The sequence below is a fragment of the Nipponia nippon genome, unplaced genomic scaffold (genome assembly GCF_047370975.1).
Source record: "Nipponia nippon isolate SJK-2023a ecotype South Korea unplaced genomic scaffold, ASM4737097v1 scaffold_7, whole genome shotgun sequence".
Classification (NCBI taxonomy): Eukaryota; Metazoa; Chordata; class Aves; order Pelecaniformes; family Threskiornithidae; genus Nipponia; species Nipponia nippon.
Window position 1 is genome coordinate 24,372,130 of NW_028262391.1, and position 16,117 is coordinate 24,388,246.

At 47.7% G+C, this 16,117-nt stretch overlaps 2 protein-coding genes across 5 annotated transcripts in view; both read right to left on the reverse strand.

Annotated features, from left to right (window-relative positions):
• Positions 1 to 972: 972 nt before the first annotated feature.
• Positions 973 to 6,992, reverse strand: LOC104008595 (G protein-coupled receptor 35). Its single transcript, XM_087740724.1, has 2 exons — positions 6,835 to 6,992; positions 973 to 5,093 (listed from the first exon to the last, which is right to left on the reverse strand). The coding sequence occupies exon 2, from the start codon at positions 5,079 to 5,081 to the stop codon at positions 4,134 to 4,136; it is 948 nt and encodes a 315-aa protein (XP_087596850.1). The 5' UTR covers positions 5,082 to 5,093; positions 6,835 to 6,992; the 3' UTR covers positions 973 to 4,133.
• A 1,882-nt stretch (positions 6,993 to 8,874) lies between these two features.
• Positions 8,875 to 16,117, reverse strand: part of LOC104023675 (G protein-coupled receptor 35) — a 76,727-nt gene continuing 69,484 nt past the window's right edge. For 3 of the 4 annotated variants that reach the window (XM_087740728.1, XM_087740727.1, XM_087740726.1), the window contains 2 exons: positions 13,534 to 13,743; positions 8,875 to 10,009 (listed from right to left, as the gene is read on the reverse strand). In XM_087740728.1, coding sequence (XP_087596854.1) covers positions 9,040 to 9,972 — 933 coding nt within the window. In that variant the 5' untranslated portion in view covers positions 9,973 to 10,009; positions 13,534 to 13,743 and the 3' untranslated portion in view covers positions 8,875 to 9,039. Of the gene's footprint in view, positions 10,010 to 13,533; positions 13,744 to 14,455; positions 15,429 to 16,117 lie in introns of those variants that run through there. The other variant, XM_087740729.1, reaches the window with a different exon arrangement.

The window sequence follows — 16,117 nt, forward strand, 5'->3', positions numbered from 1 at the left end:
CCAAAACCTGAAAGCAGTACCCGGCTTGCTAAAATGCAGAACTCCCTGATGTGTGTCCTTCAGCCCCCGGGAGAGGACTGCTGCAGGAGCACAAACCTCTGCTGAGAACTCAGATTTCAGGCCTGCCCAAATGCCACCAAACAGCAGAATACTGTCTTGTGCCAGCCCCTGCCTTCCCTGCTTAGAAGGACCAAAAACGCTAAACCTGATGGCTACTCACTTAGAAGCAAGATTCTGGATTACTTTGTAGGCTTTTCCTTGTGTTTTTTTTGTTGTTTGTTTTTTTTTTTCTTTTCTCTCAGGCCTAAATTTTGACTGCAGCATCAATTTGCTCATTTGAAATTTAAGCTATTTTTAGCATACTTTTCTTTTAAGGGACAGAGGTATCATATCTTGCTGAAACATTAGCAGAATGCAGTGGTCCAGCCCTGCTTGTTGGAGCTGCTGATGGACTGTGGCTGCTGCTCCCCGCTGTTGTCAGCCAGACTCTTGTGCTAGGAAATGGGAAAGATTTGTGGATAACCATGTTGCTGTCCTCATGGATTGCTATTGCAGTGCTGTGTGATGGCTGGTAGTTTGTTGTGGCCCAGGTGCTGATAACGCATCTGTTCCATTTACTGGGAGCACTCGGGGAGCTGAAGTTTTGTTCAGACTGAAGAAGGATGTCAGAAACCCATCATAGACATCATTATAACTTGACATGTAAACTAGATAATAATTTTTGTCCAAGGTATACATACATCTTCAGGTAATCAGAAAGTTCCTTGCTCATCTGTGGGTTGCACTATAAATATCCTGTTGTAAGGCAGATCTTATATCATGGTAGCTAAGTCTCCTCTCACAATCTCCAGTATAGGCTTAGCATTAATAATAGAGGACTCTGATGTATCATGGTAATAAATGAATATTTATTTATAGACATATTACTATGAGATATCTTTGTTTTCACTTGCAAAAGAATATTTCCTTTTTTGTTTTTGTAGTGTTCAGTACAAACAACAAAAAATATAACTTAATGATTACGGGGATTGTGAAGTCAACAAATTTCTGCTTTACAATAAGAAAAAGGAACACTTTATTTTTTAAATTTAGAACATGAATGGTGGGAGACCTCAGTTTGCTTCCTACAAGAAAAAAACATTCACTTCATACAATTCTATATGCAGTAAACTTGGCTATGTAAAGGAATGCCAACTATAAATTCTTTAGCACAGCTGTTGTACTGGTTTTGGCATGGACAAGGAGTAAGCGAGTGGCTGTGTGGTGCTTAGCTGCTGGCTGGGGTGAAACCACTGCAGCTGTTTAGTTTAATAGAGTGCCTTGTCTGTGATCGTTCCTTGATTTAAAAACTATAGGCTTGGGTAAGAAGAAAGTGTTTTGAAAATCTTTGGTCACAAAACAGCAGCAAATGGCACCTCAACAGCAGTTAGTATTTGCTATACTATGAGGCCTATACATGACGCCACATGCACAAAAGCATTACTGTTTTGTATTTCAGAGCAGATGGCTTAACTGGAGCCCATTGTAAATTGGACAAGGTGCCCCACGTTAACAGGTAGAAAACATGAACATGACTGGATTGTTTGCTTTCTGGATTAACAGTAGGATAACGGGTTGATATGAATCAACCTTCATCTTCTTTCAAAATAATAACAATTTTCATAATAATCTGTTTGGAACAGGCATTCATTATAACCAATGAGATGCAAAATCCCAGAAGGGGATCCCAGAACCAAAAGCGTTTTTGAAGGCCCTCTGCGCTGTTTCTGGAAACACAAGTCTTTTTCCTTGCTGAACGCCACTTGCTTGGACACGTAAGTGATGCCTGTCGTGAAGATGGACAGCACACCATAAAGGAAAATGAGCTACCAGGGACCCTAAGCCTCTTGCTCTCTGAAGATGGTTGATTGCAGCGTATTTGTTGGCAGCTACAAGGGTGACAACACTCATGCATCTCCTTAAAGCAATAGGTGGTTTTTAATATCAGTCACCATTTGTCTCTTGTGTCTTTTCCTGTCTTTGAACAGAGACTTGAAAAGGCAGAATGAGGGCCAAACAGTGTGCAATGATTAAGTTGTTCAAGTACACACATGGCCCTTTTGCTCTGCTTGCAATGAAATACCAATAAGGCCAGAGCATTAAATAATACATCAAAGAAAATCAGGACATAAATGATCAACTGAATGACCTGGGTAGTTTCATCCATTTTTATGCCACAGTTGCTCACTGCAGCTTCCATCATACTGGGACCTCTGCCAAAGTATTGACACAAAGCAGGCAGATCTAACATTTGGATGGGGAGTACTTTCTGTGATGGGAACAGTTGTTTCCTATGTTGTTTGGCCAATGTCTAGATAATGGTTTCAGCATGTCATCTGCAGACACTAGAAGGTGGCAGGCCACTTGTAGGGGAACTATCTGTAAGCTGTCACTAAGAAAGTTAATTGTCTGTAGATTTAAATGAGCAGAATATAGGTTTGCATTCCCTGGAGGAATTTTTTAGGGGTTTATAAGTCAGAAAACACTGAAAGTCAAGGACCATAAAGCCAACTGAGATACAGATATCCCATGCATTTCAAAAACTGTATAATGTTTCCATGCTGACTTTAAGTTATTGAAGTGACTATGCGGTAAAATGTTAGATGAAATTTCTATGCAGATAAACACGAAGCAGTCACGTCCTGGCACTAGCTCCCCTCTCAGCCCAGGTTTCTCTACGGGTCACTTCCTTCCAGTGCCCCAAGGCCTCCCTTTGTGGCTTAACCGTTTTGAGCTGCTCTGTTGTCCCTTCCCTGTGGGGTGGGAGGATATGTGGTGCAGAGTCAGCAAGCACAGATATTATAGAGGAATTTGGTACCTGGAAAGCCAGACATTAAAACTGATGCCTGGTCCGGGATCCAGCTAGGATAGATCAAGGCTCTTTGTATAGTGCATGGAAAGAGCTAACTGTCTCAAAATGAGGTGCAGGAGAGCAGTTGAACCCTCACTGTGCACTGTTCAAGCAACTGAAAGAGAAAAAAACTCAAATCCAAAGCAATGCTTCATCACACAGGGCAATGCCAAGAAGCCCTCAGCCGTGGGTCTGCCCTGTCTCTGCAGAAGGGCCTTACACATCCCACTCTCACCAAACCTCCCCTGAAAACTGTTCTTGCATGGTGAGGGAGGGATCAGGGCTGCATCTGCTTTGTGTTGCTCACTGCTCTTTTCTGGGCATAAACATTCCTGCAGCGTGAGGCTGAGACGACTCGGGCAGATGTGATCACCTCTCACCAGACAGAACACCCATTGAAGATTTGATCCCATTAAAGTGCAACAAACAACCTGTCGCCAGGGTTTGGTAGTTGCTTGGGTGAGATCAGATCTTCACGGCTTTGTACTTGATATGTACAATGCTAAGGGTCTGTTCTGTGGTCCACAATGCTTTGCGTAGCTCAATTTTTCCATGCAGGCCCCCATGCGGGCTTTATTTATACCCACAATAATTTTAGACTCACAAATGCCAGGGCATTGCCACAAGATAATACAAGTGTTACGTGGCAGGAATGGGGCAACAGTCCCAGGCCACTGTCTGACTCCTGCAGTTTACTCCATGCACAGCAATAGCTGCATCCTGGCGATAGCTGCAAGCTTCAAAATTATATAGGTTGGCAGGAAACTATGGGTAAATTCTTTGATGTGAGCAGCACAGATGTATTAGGTTTGGCATTGTAGTACAGGGGCTTTTTCTTGGTTTTAAGTGACCATATATATTACAGTACTAGAAGTGGTTTTGTGTATTGCTGTAAGGGTGCTCAGTTTCCTATGTTTAGCTGCATGATATGTACAAATAAGCGCCTGGCGGGAACAGTGGCCTTATAATCTATTCTCCACACCACGTAGTTCTCCCTCTTGACCAGGAGACACCTGAAGTTGCGATACAACGATCCAAGACAATAGTCAGAGCTGGAGTCAAGTCACTGAGGACAGAAGGACAAAATTCAAGTTAATATCAGACCCCTTGGAGGGGGTGGCCCCTTTTTGCAGGTAGGCCTATACCTACAATGATTGCAAATACTGTAGGTGGTCCCATTCCCTCTGCCTTGAAACTTCAACAGCACTGTGGCTCTTAACACCTATAGTGCACTACACCTGGTTTATGTCATGACTTGATCAGTGGGTGGCTGTGACTCTTGGCTTTGGTTCATCTTGAACCTCATTGATATATAATTAGGGAACAGAGAAGGAAATTCCTGAAATTCTTTGGCTGCAAAGTAATAGCAAAAAGCATCCAAACAGCAGTTAGAATTTGCTAAGCATCCACAGATCTGAATAGAGGCTCTAACTTCCGAGAGCAGAGAACAAGCTCCAGCAACATCCACTGCAAACCGCAAGAGCAGTGTGATGTGGAGAGGTAAAAAACATACGATGAACACACACAAATTTACAGAAACAATGTGGATTGCTTTCTGGACTAACGTTGTCTCATGAGGGCTCGTGGCCATCTTCTTTTTGAGACATTTGATGACTTGTACTGAGCAAAAAATCACAATCCCTAAGGGAATAAAATACTGAAAGATAATGGAGAATAACAATACATAATTAGGTTGAACAGATTGTTTCTGAAAGCAGAATCTTTCATTTGTTCTGTGAAGTTTTGGACGCAAGTAGGAATAAATTATCAGCACTATCCAAAGAAACCCACAGATAGAAGCCGATCTCAGTGGGGATCGAAGAATCTTTGCTTTTAGAGGGAACTTGATGGCGATGTATCGATCAGTCGCAATCAGGGTGATGATAAGGATGCTCATAGGCATGTTTGTAAAATAGATGTTCTGTATGGCGAGACACAGCTTGTCTATGGGATAGTTGTACTTGGTAAAATATATCAGGAAAGGCATGGCAAAGAGCAGGAAACTATCTGCGACCATGAGGTTGATCATGTACACCCTGGTCTCGGTCCACCTCTTGAGTTTGCAGCAGAAGACCCAGAAGGCAATCATGTTCAGTGGGATCCCCAGAGAGACCACTGGGATGTAGACGATAAGCTGAAAATGCACAATGTCATCCTGCAGCGTGTTGTTGCTTTCATTGCAGTTCTTCATGTTGGGCCGTCTCTGCAAGAAAAGGGTGCAGCCATGAGACCGAGCTCAGGGACAGATCCCCTGGGCTGGGTCGTGCTGCAGTGCCCCTGCTCTCGTGGCTCTGTGCCTCCTTGCGCCCCTGCGCTGCACATGCAGGCAACCCCTGGAGGGGCTCTGTGGCTCATCAGCACAACCCGTCCCTCAGCTATCAAAGTAACACTGTCGCTTGCCACCAGCTAACACAAAAAAAAATAGAGGCAACCCTCTCTTGCAACTATTGCGCGGTTAAGCCTGCCTTGCCCTCCATCGAGTCCTGGTTTGCACAGTTTGGCTAATACCAAAGGCTCTGCAAAGCAGAATGATAATTTTTGTGGTCCCTTATCTTTGCTGCTGCTGTGGTTATCAGAGAGCCACTGGCTTTAGGGCAGCCCAAAGCAGAACTGGGCAGCCTTCCCCTTTTGCCCTCCAAGGCCCTTGTTTTGCTGCTGAAGCCACCTCATGGGTTTGCTCTGGGTCTTGCCAGGCCTGCAAACCTGCACAGGACTTGAGCCCTTCCAGCCGTAAGGTAGCTCAGGTGGCTTTACTCCTGAGGGCGGTGGGAACACAGCTGCAGGCTGGTGGGTGGGTGCCTGCTGTGGGCAGGCTGCCCCCAAGCATGAACCCGCTCCTCTTGCTGCAGGATGCTGGGGAGGAATAGCTCAGCATGGGTACCACCAGGCCTAGCAGATAACAGGTCTCCAAAGAGAGAAGGGAAAGTGAGCACACATGTCTGATCTCAGCCTTCAAAGACAGGAAGCCAAAATACTGCTAGAGCTGAAAACACAAATCCAAGAACTTAGGCTATCTCCTGGTATTCCTTTAAATATTTCAGGGCATCTGCTACCAGCAAGGAGGCTGCGGAGGATGAATCAGACTTAGTCTGCAGCTCATAAAGGAAGTGTTGACAGTGAGGCAGGAAAGGAAAATGCCCAGATTCCTACAATCTCTTATAAATACATTGCCTTATAAGTCAGTGGCTTCTAAGCGTCAACATCTAAATGGTAGTGAAAATGTCTGATTGCGTGAACTAAGTGAACTGTTTTTAGTGTCCGAGACTGAAAGACAGATCTGGCAACCACGGAGGAAAGTGCAGCACCTGCCCTGGCACCAGAACTGGTATGACATTACTGAACCACAGGGATACAGTCATTTTCAGGGTCGAATTTATCAAGGAACTAACATACAGCTGGTGCCCCATCTCTCTTGAGCTTTCAGCCTCATAGGTCCTTGGCTGCACTGTGGTACCACCTACCCTTCAGCCATTCCCTGCCAGCCTACTGTGGTCATCCTGCAGTGAAAAAGCCACTCTCTGCATGCATAGCACTGCCCCGAGGAGCAGCTGAGCCCTCCAGGCTGGGCTGGGCATCCCAGCCCCATTGAATTGCCCATGTAACCACAGAGCTGGTGGTGGTTCCCAAGGTCCTGTGCCCCAGCGTGCCTGGAGCCCAGTGTCTCCACGCTCGCGGAAGAGGCATGGAAAGAAACACTGGCGTGAAATCACGGCAAGGGATGAAGACCCCCCTGAATGACACACGTGGCTGCAAAAGAGTGAGGCATAACAGCTATGAAAGCAGGAGGAAACTGAGGCATTTGTGTACAGCTGAGTTTTGACCCGTATGTTAACAAGCACGTAGTCCTGGCTAGGGCTTCAGTTAAGAGGTGAGAAAGCACACCCTGAAGTGCTGAGCAGAGCATGCTGCCACACACCGATGTGGGAAGAATTAAAAGACATTACCTGCTTCTTGTGGGGCCATCAAATGGGTTTAGTCCTCAGAAAGGTTGCAGTGTCGACGCAGGCGTCCTGGCACAGGAGGAGATCTGTCGGGACTGTGGGTGCAGGTTGCTGCTTCGTGCAGGGCACAGCTGCCTGGGAGCTTGCTGTCAACAGCTCGAGAGCGCTGAAACACAGCAATGAACTCTTGTTCCCCCAAAGTGCTTCATTTATCACCTACTTTTGCGGATGGTCGTGTCTCTGGTGCCCTCTGTTGTTCTACTCACATCAGCTCAATGCTTCACCATCATTTTTTCCACCCAGTCTGCTGTCCTCCCACTCACCTCACACAAACTAGCTATTAAAATTTAATATTTTCAGTCCTGGGAAAACAAATAATTTCTGAAATAAAACCCTTAATGGTTGCAAATTGCCCTTCTGGCAGCGAAAGGTCCCCCAGGGAGCACAGCAGACCGTGCAGCCTCTGGTGCGGGTGCAGAGCACACCCCAGGCAGGCAGCAGTGCGGGGACCGACGGCCTTTCTGAAGGGGCACGTCGGTGCTCGTGCACCCCGTGACAGTCAGCCCAGAGCGAGGGCACCCAGCATGCTTCTCTTCGGTGTCTTTACAAGAAAGGTGACAGATGTTATGGGCCTGCTTGTCCTCTGCAAAGTAGCCAAGTGTCTAACACTGCTCATCAGCATCACTGGAAAGCCGAAGCTGATAATGATAGTTGCTGCCAAGTGGGCACGGGTGAGAGAGACCAGTGTGGCAGTGAGCCCACCATAGGTGTCAGGACCTTTAGAAACATGTTTAAGAACGTGGCCCAGTGGTATTTTATAATCATTCTGATGGCTTTTGCTGTCTGTTGGCCACAGCGGTTGCAGTCCCATCTATGTGAGCCAGCTGATGGGAGCCAGACTCTGACTTCCTCAGGATTTGTCCCATTAATTCATATCTCCTGAGCTCGCAATCCCAAAGGTGACAACAGCAGATTGAGCAGCAGCCGTGGGCTCCCTGGAGGCGGATGTAGGTCACCAGGGAAACTACATAAATGGGCAGGGAAGACTCCTCCACACTGTCTCCTGGAGTGCTCTGAGCATTGCCAGGGCAGAGCTCAGAGGCCATCTTGGAGATTTTTCAGTATTTGGAAAGAAAAAAGCCCAGTCCTAGGGAGCATTTGAATAACATGTAGGGGGTCAACCCACTCCCCATCTCCCCTGACTTTTCTAGGCTGCTGACTCATGGACAAATGCATTTCCCCCATGGAAACGTTAGGGGTGTCAATGTGGGCAGGCTGTGGAAACCTGGACCCAGCTGTGTCCAGCTGTGGGGTTCAGCTGGGAGATGATACTCTGACCCTGAGCTGTGGCTGGGAGGATGAACCTGGGGGCCAGCCTGGTGCCACAACATAAACCTAGGGAATAGCAATGCACAGGTGACAAAGGTCTAGACAGAGTTAAAAGGCTTCCCCACAGGTGGGAGCAGCAGCCCCTTGGGGATGGCTGCTCGAAGGAGGTGTCTCTGTGCCAGGGCTCAGCACTGCAGCAGGAGGAGAACTGGCAGGAGGACTCAGCTCTGAAATCTCCTGGACTTTGTGCCTTTATAGCACTGGGCAAGTCTTGCTTTCATTCTAAGTGTTCCTTCATATCTATCTGACCCATTGACTTGAAGGGGAAGGGCAGTCAGCAGAGTCTAGGCTGTTTTGTAGGGCCATGTACTTAGTAATATGCTGGGACTGCCTGAACTCTGCCCCCCCCCAGCCTGCCAAAGAAATATGATAAAAATAAACTGGATTATTTTAATAATGCAAACAACCTGAAAAACACAATGAGGTAAAACATGATGTATTCTTTTGTACGTGTTGGCAGAAAGGACCAATTGACTTCAGCTGCAAAATGAACTAAAACAGGGAGACATACATGGGTCACCTGTCTTCCTGAAGAGTAACATATAGGTGCTGTAGGGTAGAATGGAGACGTGTTAACGACCAGCGATTCCATACACACTTTTACACATTTCTGTGAAATAACTTACTTGTTTAATAGAAACATAGAGTATAAATCGCAATTAACTTAGTAATGGTAAACCTAACAAAGATCTCTCTAGAGAGAAAGAGTAGTAGTTATCCCAATAATGCCGAAGCTGTATTTTCTCTTGATGTTACAGAGTTGTTGTGGGGTTTTTTGGGTTTGGTGTTTTTCATCCCCCCTGCTCCCCCCCGCTTCCTTTAGCAAGTGTGTGTCTGCAAGGGGTCAACTTGATCTGTTTTTTCAGTGCTGGGTTTGGACAGCAGAAGGGCTTCATGGAACTCCTTGGTCACAAAGTAGTAGCAGACGCTATCCAAGCAGCAGTTGGACGTGGCAATACACCTCGTCACGGAAGAGAAGTTCTTCATAACCTGGAGCATGAAACAGGTAGCTCCAATGCTCTCCATTATGAATCTGGCAAGTACCCCAAGGTAGGCTGGCAGAAAACATATTAGAAATACAATCAGATTTGCATACATGATGTGAACAGCTTTCTGGATTAATTCCTTCTCTGGTGAATTTGTGTTCAGATGTCTCTTAAGGTTCCTGATTACTTCTGTGGAGCAAAAAGTCAAGATTGCTAATGGAAGAGTGAAAACGAAGAAAATGGAAAGCAGGCTCAGAGTAGCAGGCGCGGTGGTATCCTTCTGAAAGCAGAGATCAGCATGTCTCCACCAAAGATGTAAGGTAACACCAGTTATCACAGAGACCCACAGAAGCCCACAGAGAAGGGCAGCCTTTGATGGAGACCTGAAGATCCTGGCTTTCAAGGGGTGCTTTATGGAAATGTATCGATCGATGGAGATAAATGAAATGATGTAGATGCTCACTACCATGTTGACAGTATACATTGCCTCTGTAAACTGGCAGAGTTCATCTCGTGTTGACTTATTCCAGAGCAAATAAGCCATGGCAGGCAAAGTGCAGATGACGAAGAAGTCTGCAAGGACTAAATTGATTACATACACCCTGGTTTCTGTCCACTTCTTCATCTTGCAGAAGAACACCCAGAGGGCAAGGGCATTAAATAGTGCTCCAAAAAAGAAAACTAGGTTATACAGGGCAAATTCAATGAGATGAACATGGTGATACAGTTCTAGATTTGTGACACTGCAGCTGTTGGACACATTCATTGTCCTGATGTGTAGATGTTGTTTGATGTTCTGAGACCTGAAATGGGAAAAGACATGGTAAGACTTTTCTCCTACCTCTTAATAGATGCATGACTACTATAAAACAAGGTACTTAAGTAAATATTTACATTGTTACGAATGTGAATTTGAGTCTACAAAGCTGGCCTTCTCAGTCAGCCTGTAATTGGGATGCATCCTTTGTCAAGCTTTGTTTATGTTTACTCAGTTTATGAGTAAATATCTCAAGATACATTTCCAATAGGACATGGCAGACAGCCTTTATTAAATAGGGGGATCTTGAACAGGGGGGCAGAATAGCACTTAGAAGAGCCCCCATAGACAACAGGGGCATCCTCTGACAATGTGAACACTAATTCCTTAAGCCAAGCTGTGCAAATGAGGTAAGATTACCCTTAGCTTGGTTTTGAGCTAGGCAGGGATTGCAGCAACCAAAGCTGAAGCCCAGCATGATCCATGAGCAAAAGCTCCTCTACCAGTTCTGCTGGCTTGGGAAACAGACTAGTGGGGTGAAGGGCTTCAAGGGCATAGCAGATGTCACTTGGTAGACATCCTCATGCTCTGGCTCTAACTGGGCAGGTTTCTGAGCCTTTGGGCTGCCTTGTGAACCTGGAGCTCCTGCTCCAAGCTGAGGAAAACAGAGCTGAATCCGAGTTCCTGCATCCCAAAGGCATGCTTGAAACCCTAAGGGAGTGAGTGAGGCTGCTGCTCTCCACCTCCTTCGGAGGGGAATGGGGGCGGAAGGATTAACCTGATTTTAAGCCCATTTTTTCCAGGAGAGAGTACGAGTCTGCAGATGTAAAGCAGAAAGACACACCTGAAAGAGGAAACACGAGTGCAAAACAAGGAACTTGCCATTGAGGGCTGCATTAGATGGTTCCTGCTCAAGGCAGGTGTCCTGCCACCCTGAGAAACCCATGAGATGTAAGCAGCAGGTACTGAGCCCCTGTCGCACTGGTTACTAGATGTTTCGCAGGGGTGTTAGTTGTGTGAAGAGTGTGAGTTCATGGGCTGATAAAAATCAGCTTTCATCAGACCGCATCCTGTGTGAAGGGGCTCTATGTGATGTGCACACAGAAAAATTCTCTGAACTGGTGATTCCATCACTGAATTTCTGCTTGCATCTAAATGCACTTTGGAAAGAATTTAACCTTTTAATTTAAAATAAGTTATTTACCACTCTAACAAGAGAGCAAAGTGGTGAGGGAGCTGGTGAAATCCTACAGCTTTCAGAGATGTTGGAAGGGACAGCATGATTGAATGTGCCTGGTTCAGCAGTTATTTGCCTCTGTAAGCAATCCAGACCTTGTGGTCAGTTGGTGAGGGCACTGCCTGCAAAATCAGACTTCAATTCTGAGGTAATTGATAAACACACAAATGTCTCAATTGCTGGGGGGATATGTAAGTGTCTTTGGCACTAGCAGACATAACGTGACTCCTGTGTAGAGCTCTCTACCAATTCTTGTGTGCTCAGGTCTGGGTTTCCCAACAGAGGCTTGCTGCTTGCTGCCTGCAACCTGGGAGGAAGCTGACAGCTGTCACCCAAGGAAAACCTCTCTGAATAAGTAAGTAGCAGCAGGAAAACACCTTACATGAAGGACTGAAGCTGCCACATTGTTATGCTCACTAACTGCACGAGGCAGATGTCTTTGCTGGCGTGGCTGATGCCCAGGTTACTTTTCATCAGCCCCCGTCTGCAACACCAGCAGTAGCCTCTGTGCTGAAGTACAATATAGGCAAACCATGCTCTGCAGCATGAAAGGGCTCTGGCGAACACTGCCTTTGGAGCTGGAGATGTGGCCCAAATGCAGTTCCCAGCATCAGTGACCTGCCCTGCTGTGGGGTTTTGGTGCAGCTCAGGGCTCACAAGTTCTCCAGGCCACGAGGCAGCCCAGAGACTGGGGGAAGGAGGGAGGAAATGAGCAGAGGGTTTTAAAGCAGGCCACATAGCACAGATAGGGTATGGCTGAGCACAAAACGTCTTTAAAGAGATGCAGTTTGATAAGCTAGCATATCCTGTGCCTACTAGAAATGCTTAATTGAGATGATGAGACGGCTGCAGCATCAGAGGGGCTAGGCAGAAACCTACAGCTTTGAGAAAAGGATGGAGACAACTGTAAAACAGCATCTTGCTGTTACTAGAAGACCAGGAACAGGCTGGGGCTTGACGGACAAGGTCACCAGTACTGTGGAGTGTGTTCTGCTTTCCCCCCACCATAGACTGGGGAGAGCTGATCAGCAGCTGTCCCCCACCATGGAAGCTGGTGACCAGCTGGGGAGGAAGGCCAGGGCTGGGCTCATTTCCTCCAGCAGCTGAAGAAGTAGCAGGCTCCTTCCAGACCATTAACAGGGAGCTTGGAGGAAGAGAAGCAAGGCAGAGGCTGAAGGCACAGTCAGTGTCACAGCATCACTGGGGTGGCAAACACCCAGTGTATTTCCCAGCGGGATGCCCATGGGGAAGCAGCTGCACCGGAGGGGGAGACTTGTGTGTAAAATCCTCTTCCTGCCTTGTGGGGGAAAACTCAGAAGTGGGCAAGTACCAGGCGAGCAAAGGGTGAATGTGGTGGGTGAAACGACTAAGGACACCACGGGAGCCAAGGGGGGCTGCTAGGGTGGGTGAGGGAAGAGACCTGGAACTGAGTAGAGGGAGAGGAAGAAGGAAAATGGGGTGGGAAGGATGGGGTACAGCACAGCATCTTCTGCATCAACTGCCTTCAAACCTGCCACCTCCACAACAACTGCCCTGATTTTCACCAACTTTCCTATAAATTAAATGGGTAGCTGTCAGCAGAGTTAATAAATATGCTGCACAGGTATGAGAATAGACTTGGACAGGGCAGTACTTCACAGGGGTGTTCATCTAACCACAGGCACTGCTGGCTGGCCTCTGGGCAGCAAGCTGACCTGGGAGGGAAGCACAGCCAGAAAGAGAGAGCAGATAAACTTCCTCCATGGCAGAAGAGCCCTAGGTGAGGGCCCTGCCAAATCATTTAAGTGAGGGGCTTTTCCTCTCTGTTTCCAAACAGCATGAAGAAACCTGGAAACTGCCTGCTCTGATCTTGCTGTTGCTGTTCACGGCTCTCTCCAAACACAGTCATCTAAGGCACAGCACTTTTTTCTTTTCTTTTTTGAAACTTGTGTTCTTTCAGGCTTATCTATCACTGCATCCCCTGAAAACAGTAATGTAGTCACCCTAACCACAGAACTGCTTTGACCCTGGAAGGGGATGCAAGAATTCACTTAGACAAAAAAAAAAATCTTTTGGAATCACTAGTTTCCCATGTTGGGATGAATTTAGCTTCCAGTTCCCAGCTGCTGTTAGGAAGTAATATGCTGTAAAGTACCCAAGAGAATACCTTGGAGTAAGAACCGAAACCAAAAGGCTCAGAGATCGCAACCTACTGCATGGACCTCTGCATGGCAGGGACTGCACTGGCCTGCAGAAACCAGGCGTCTAAGCCTCCTCTGACTCCTCCCAGCCACAGCAGGACCCTGAGCAGCAGTTCACAGAGAGCAAGACAAAATGAAACAAAGTGATGTTACCTGTAGGTTTAATGCCACAAAATCAGCAGCGGGTCTTGCCAGAGGCAGGGCACAAGGGGGCTGTGCAGCTGCACATCCCGGCCAGGAGGAGCAGGGCCAGCTGGGGCTAGCCAGTGGGTCTGGAGGACAGGCACAGGCTGCAGGCGCAGCGCGTGTGCCTGGCACCAGCAGCTCAGCGGTACTTGAGGGTTTCTACAGCAGCTCCTCCTCCTGCGTAGGAAAAGATTTCATGTCAGTTTGGTCTTGAATATCAATCTGCTGACCAAATACATGGTGACAATACTTTCCAGTGAGGTCTAGTGCCTCAGCACTTCAGCACTTTCGAAAACGGTGTGTTCAATGGCTAGCAGTGGTATTCAGCAGCTGTGGATTTGAAATGCTGTGCTGAAACCTAAGCTAAGCAAGGCCAGGAAGATGTGATATCTGGTATTAGATCACCCCATGCAGCTGGAGGTGCAGGGCCCTCCAGCTGAGTGCTGAATTGAATCGTGCTTGCACAGCTGTGGGCAGGGAGGTGGGCACACCAAGTATCTTGGCACATAGTGTAGGCTACCTCTAGGCTGGAGTAAGTCTCCCCAACCCTCCTCAGATGGAGACTGCTGCACCCAAAGAGCCCCTTGGGATGGGTTTGGTGCCTGGGGCAGGGATGGAGCAGGAGATGGGCACGATGGGGCCAGCAGCAGGGCTCCAGCCTGCACTTCTGAGCACAGATACAGCCATAGCACCCAAGAGCTTCAGGCTGGCAACTGAACGAAGGCCTTGGCATGTCACGTCGGTGGCACTTGTCGGACCCTGCGTTGACAGAAGTGGAGGAGGGAGAGAGAGCTGTAAGCCCCAAAGGGCTCAGTGATGGGCTATTTAATTGGTGTTGGCAATCAGCATGCAATATAACTAGTGGGGAATTGTCTCACTGCCTGTTTACCTTTAGTACCTGATGAGCTGTAACATTTCTTCATTGCAGTGATGCTAATGGTGGTTGGATGCTCATAAAATAGCATGATGGGTACTCCACTGCCTATTAATACGTGTGAGCTGAGGGAGAAGAGAAGCCTGCTGGCTCAAGCTCAGGGGTGAGAGTATGCAGGCATTGGTGTGGTGAGTGAAGGATGACAGCATGCCCTGTCCGGCAGGGCTGTGCAGGGGAGAGGACACAACAGTAGATCCTGAAGATAAGACCCACTAGCTCTGCTCCACTGCAAGGCTTACTGACCTTGCACCCACCCTATAACTACAGAGATATGTGTGCTGATCACAGCCCTTAGGAGGCAACCAGGCATCCAAAGCCCCCAGGTTTGTCTGTCACGGAGGGCAAACCATCAGTGTGTGAGGTAGGAGTCACGTAAAATGTCTCTGAACCACATGCTGATAAGACCCTGAGATACCATTTGGCATTTGTGAGGTGCTGGGGTGGAAGAGGGCAGGGAAGTGTGCTGATATGAAATACTGCAGTGGCTCTTTGGGTCACAGCATGAAAGAGGGACTGGAGGGTCACTGCAGGCATTTAAGACCAGAAAAGACATGTGAAGAGAGCCACAAAGGAAAGGCTGTGGGAGCTGTTTGCCTGTGGTAACTGCAGCTGCATTTCCCAAACAGAGGCTGATGCTGTAAATTATTTTTGACTAGGAACCCAGGATGATGGCCTTGTTCACAGAGTGGCTGAGGTTGGAAGGGACCTCTGGAGGTTTACTCCAACCCCTTGCTCAGAGCAGGTTGCCCAGGGCCATGTCCAGTCTGGTTTTGAATATCTCTAAGGCTATCTCCACAAATTCCCTGGGCAACCTGTTCCAGTGTTTGATCACCCTGAGAGTAAACATTTTTTCTTATGTTTAAATGGGCATTCCTGTATTTCAGTTTGTGCCCAGTGCCTCTTGTCCTCTCACTGTCACTGCTGAGAAGAGCTCCATCTTCTTTACTCCGTCCCATTGGGTGTCTGTGCCCATGGATAAGATCCTTGTGAGCCTTCTCTTCTCCAGGCTGAACAGTCCCAGCTCTCTCAGCCTCTCCTCTTAGGAGAGGTGCTACAGTCCCTTAATCATCTTTGTGGCCCTTCCCTGGACCTGCTCCAGTAAGTCCATGTCTTTCTTGTACTGGGGAGCCCAGCACTGCACACCACACTCCAGATGTGTCTCACCAGTGCTAGGCAGAGGGGAAGGATCACCTCCCTTGACCTGCTGGCAATGCTCATCCTAATGCAGCCCAGGATGCTGTTGCTTGCCTTTGCTGCAATGGCGTATTGCGAGCTCGCGGTCAGCTTGGTCTCCACCAGGATCCCAGGTCCTTCTCCACAAAGCTGCTTTCCAGTCGGTCAGCCCCAGCCTCTACTGGTGCCTGGCATTGTTCCTCCCCAGGTGCAGGACTTGTCAATTCCCCTTGTTAAACCCCATGAGGTTCCGGTCAGCCCATTTCTCCAGCCTGTCAAGGTGCCTCTGAACGGTGGCACAACCCTCTGGTGTATCAGCCACTCTCCTCAGTTTTGTATGATCTTCAAACTTGCCGAGGGTGCACTCTGTCCTAGCACCAGACCATTATTGTTTGGCATCTTCATTATTTGCCCCAGTCTTAATCTCCAAGGGACTCCACCAGG

What these genes read in the sequence shown, in the direction of transcription:
- LOC104008595 (XM_087740724.1), bottom strand. Translation starts at nt 5,081, where the DNA reads ATGAAGAACTGCAATGAAAGCAACAACACGCTGCAGGATGACATTGTG.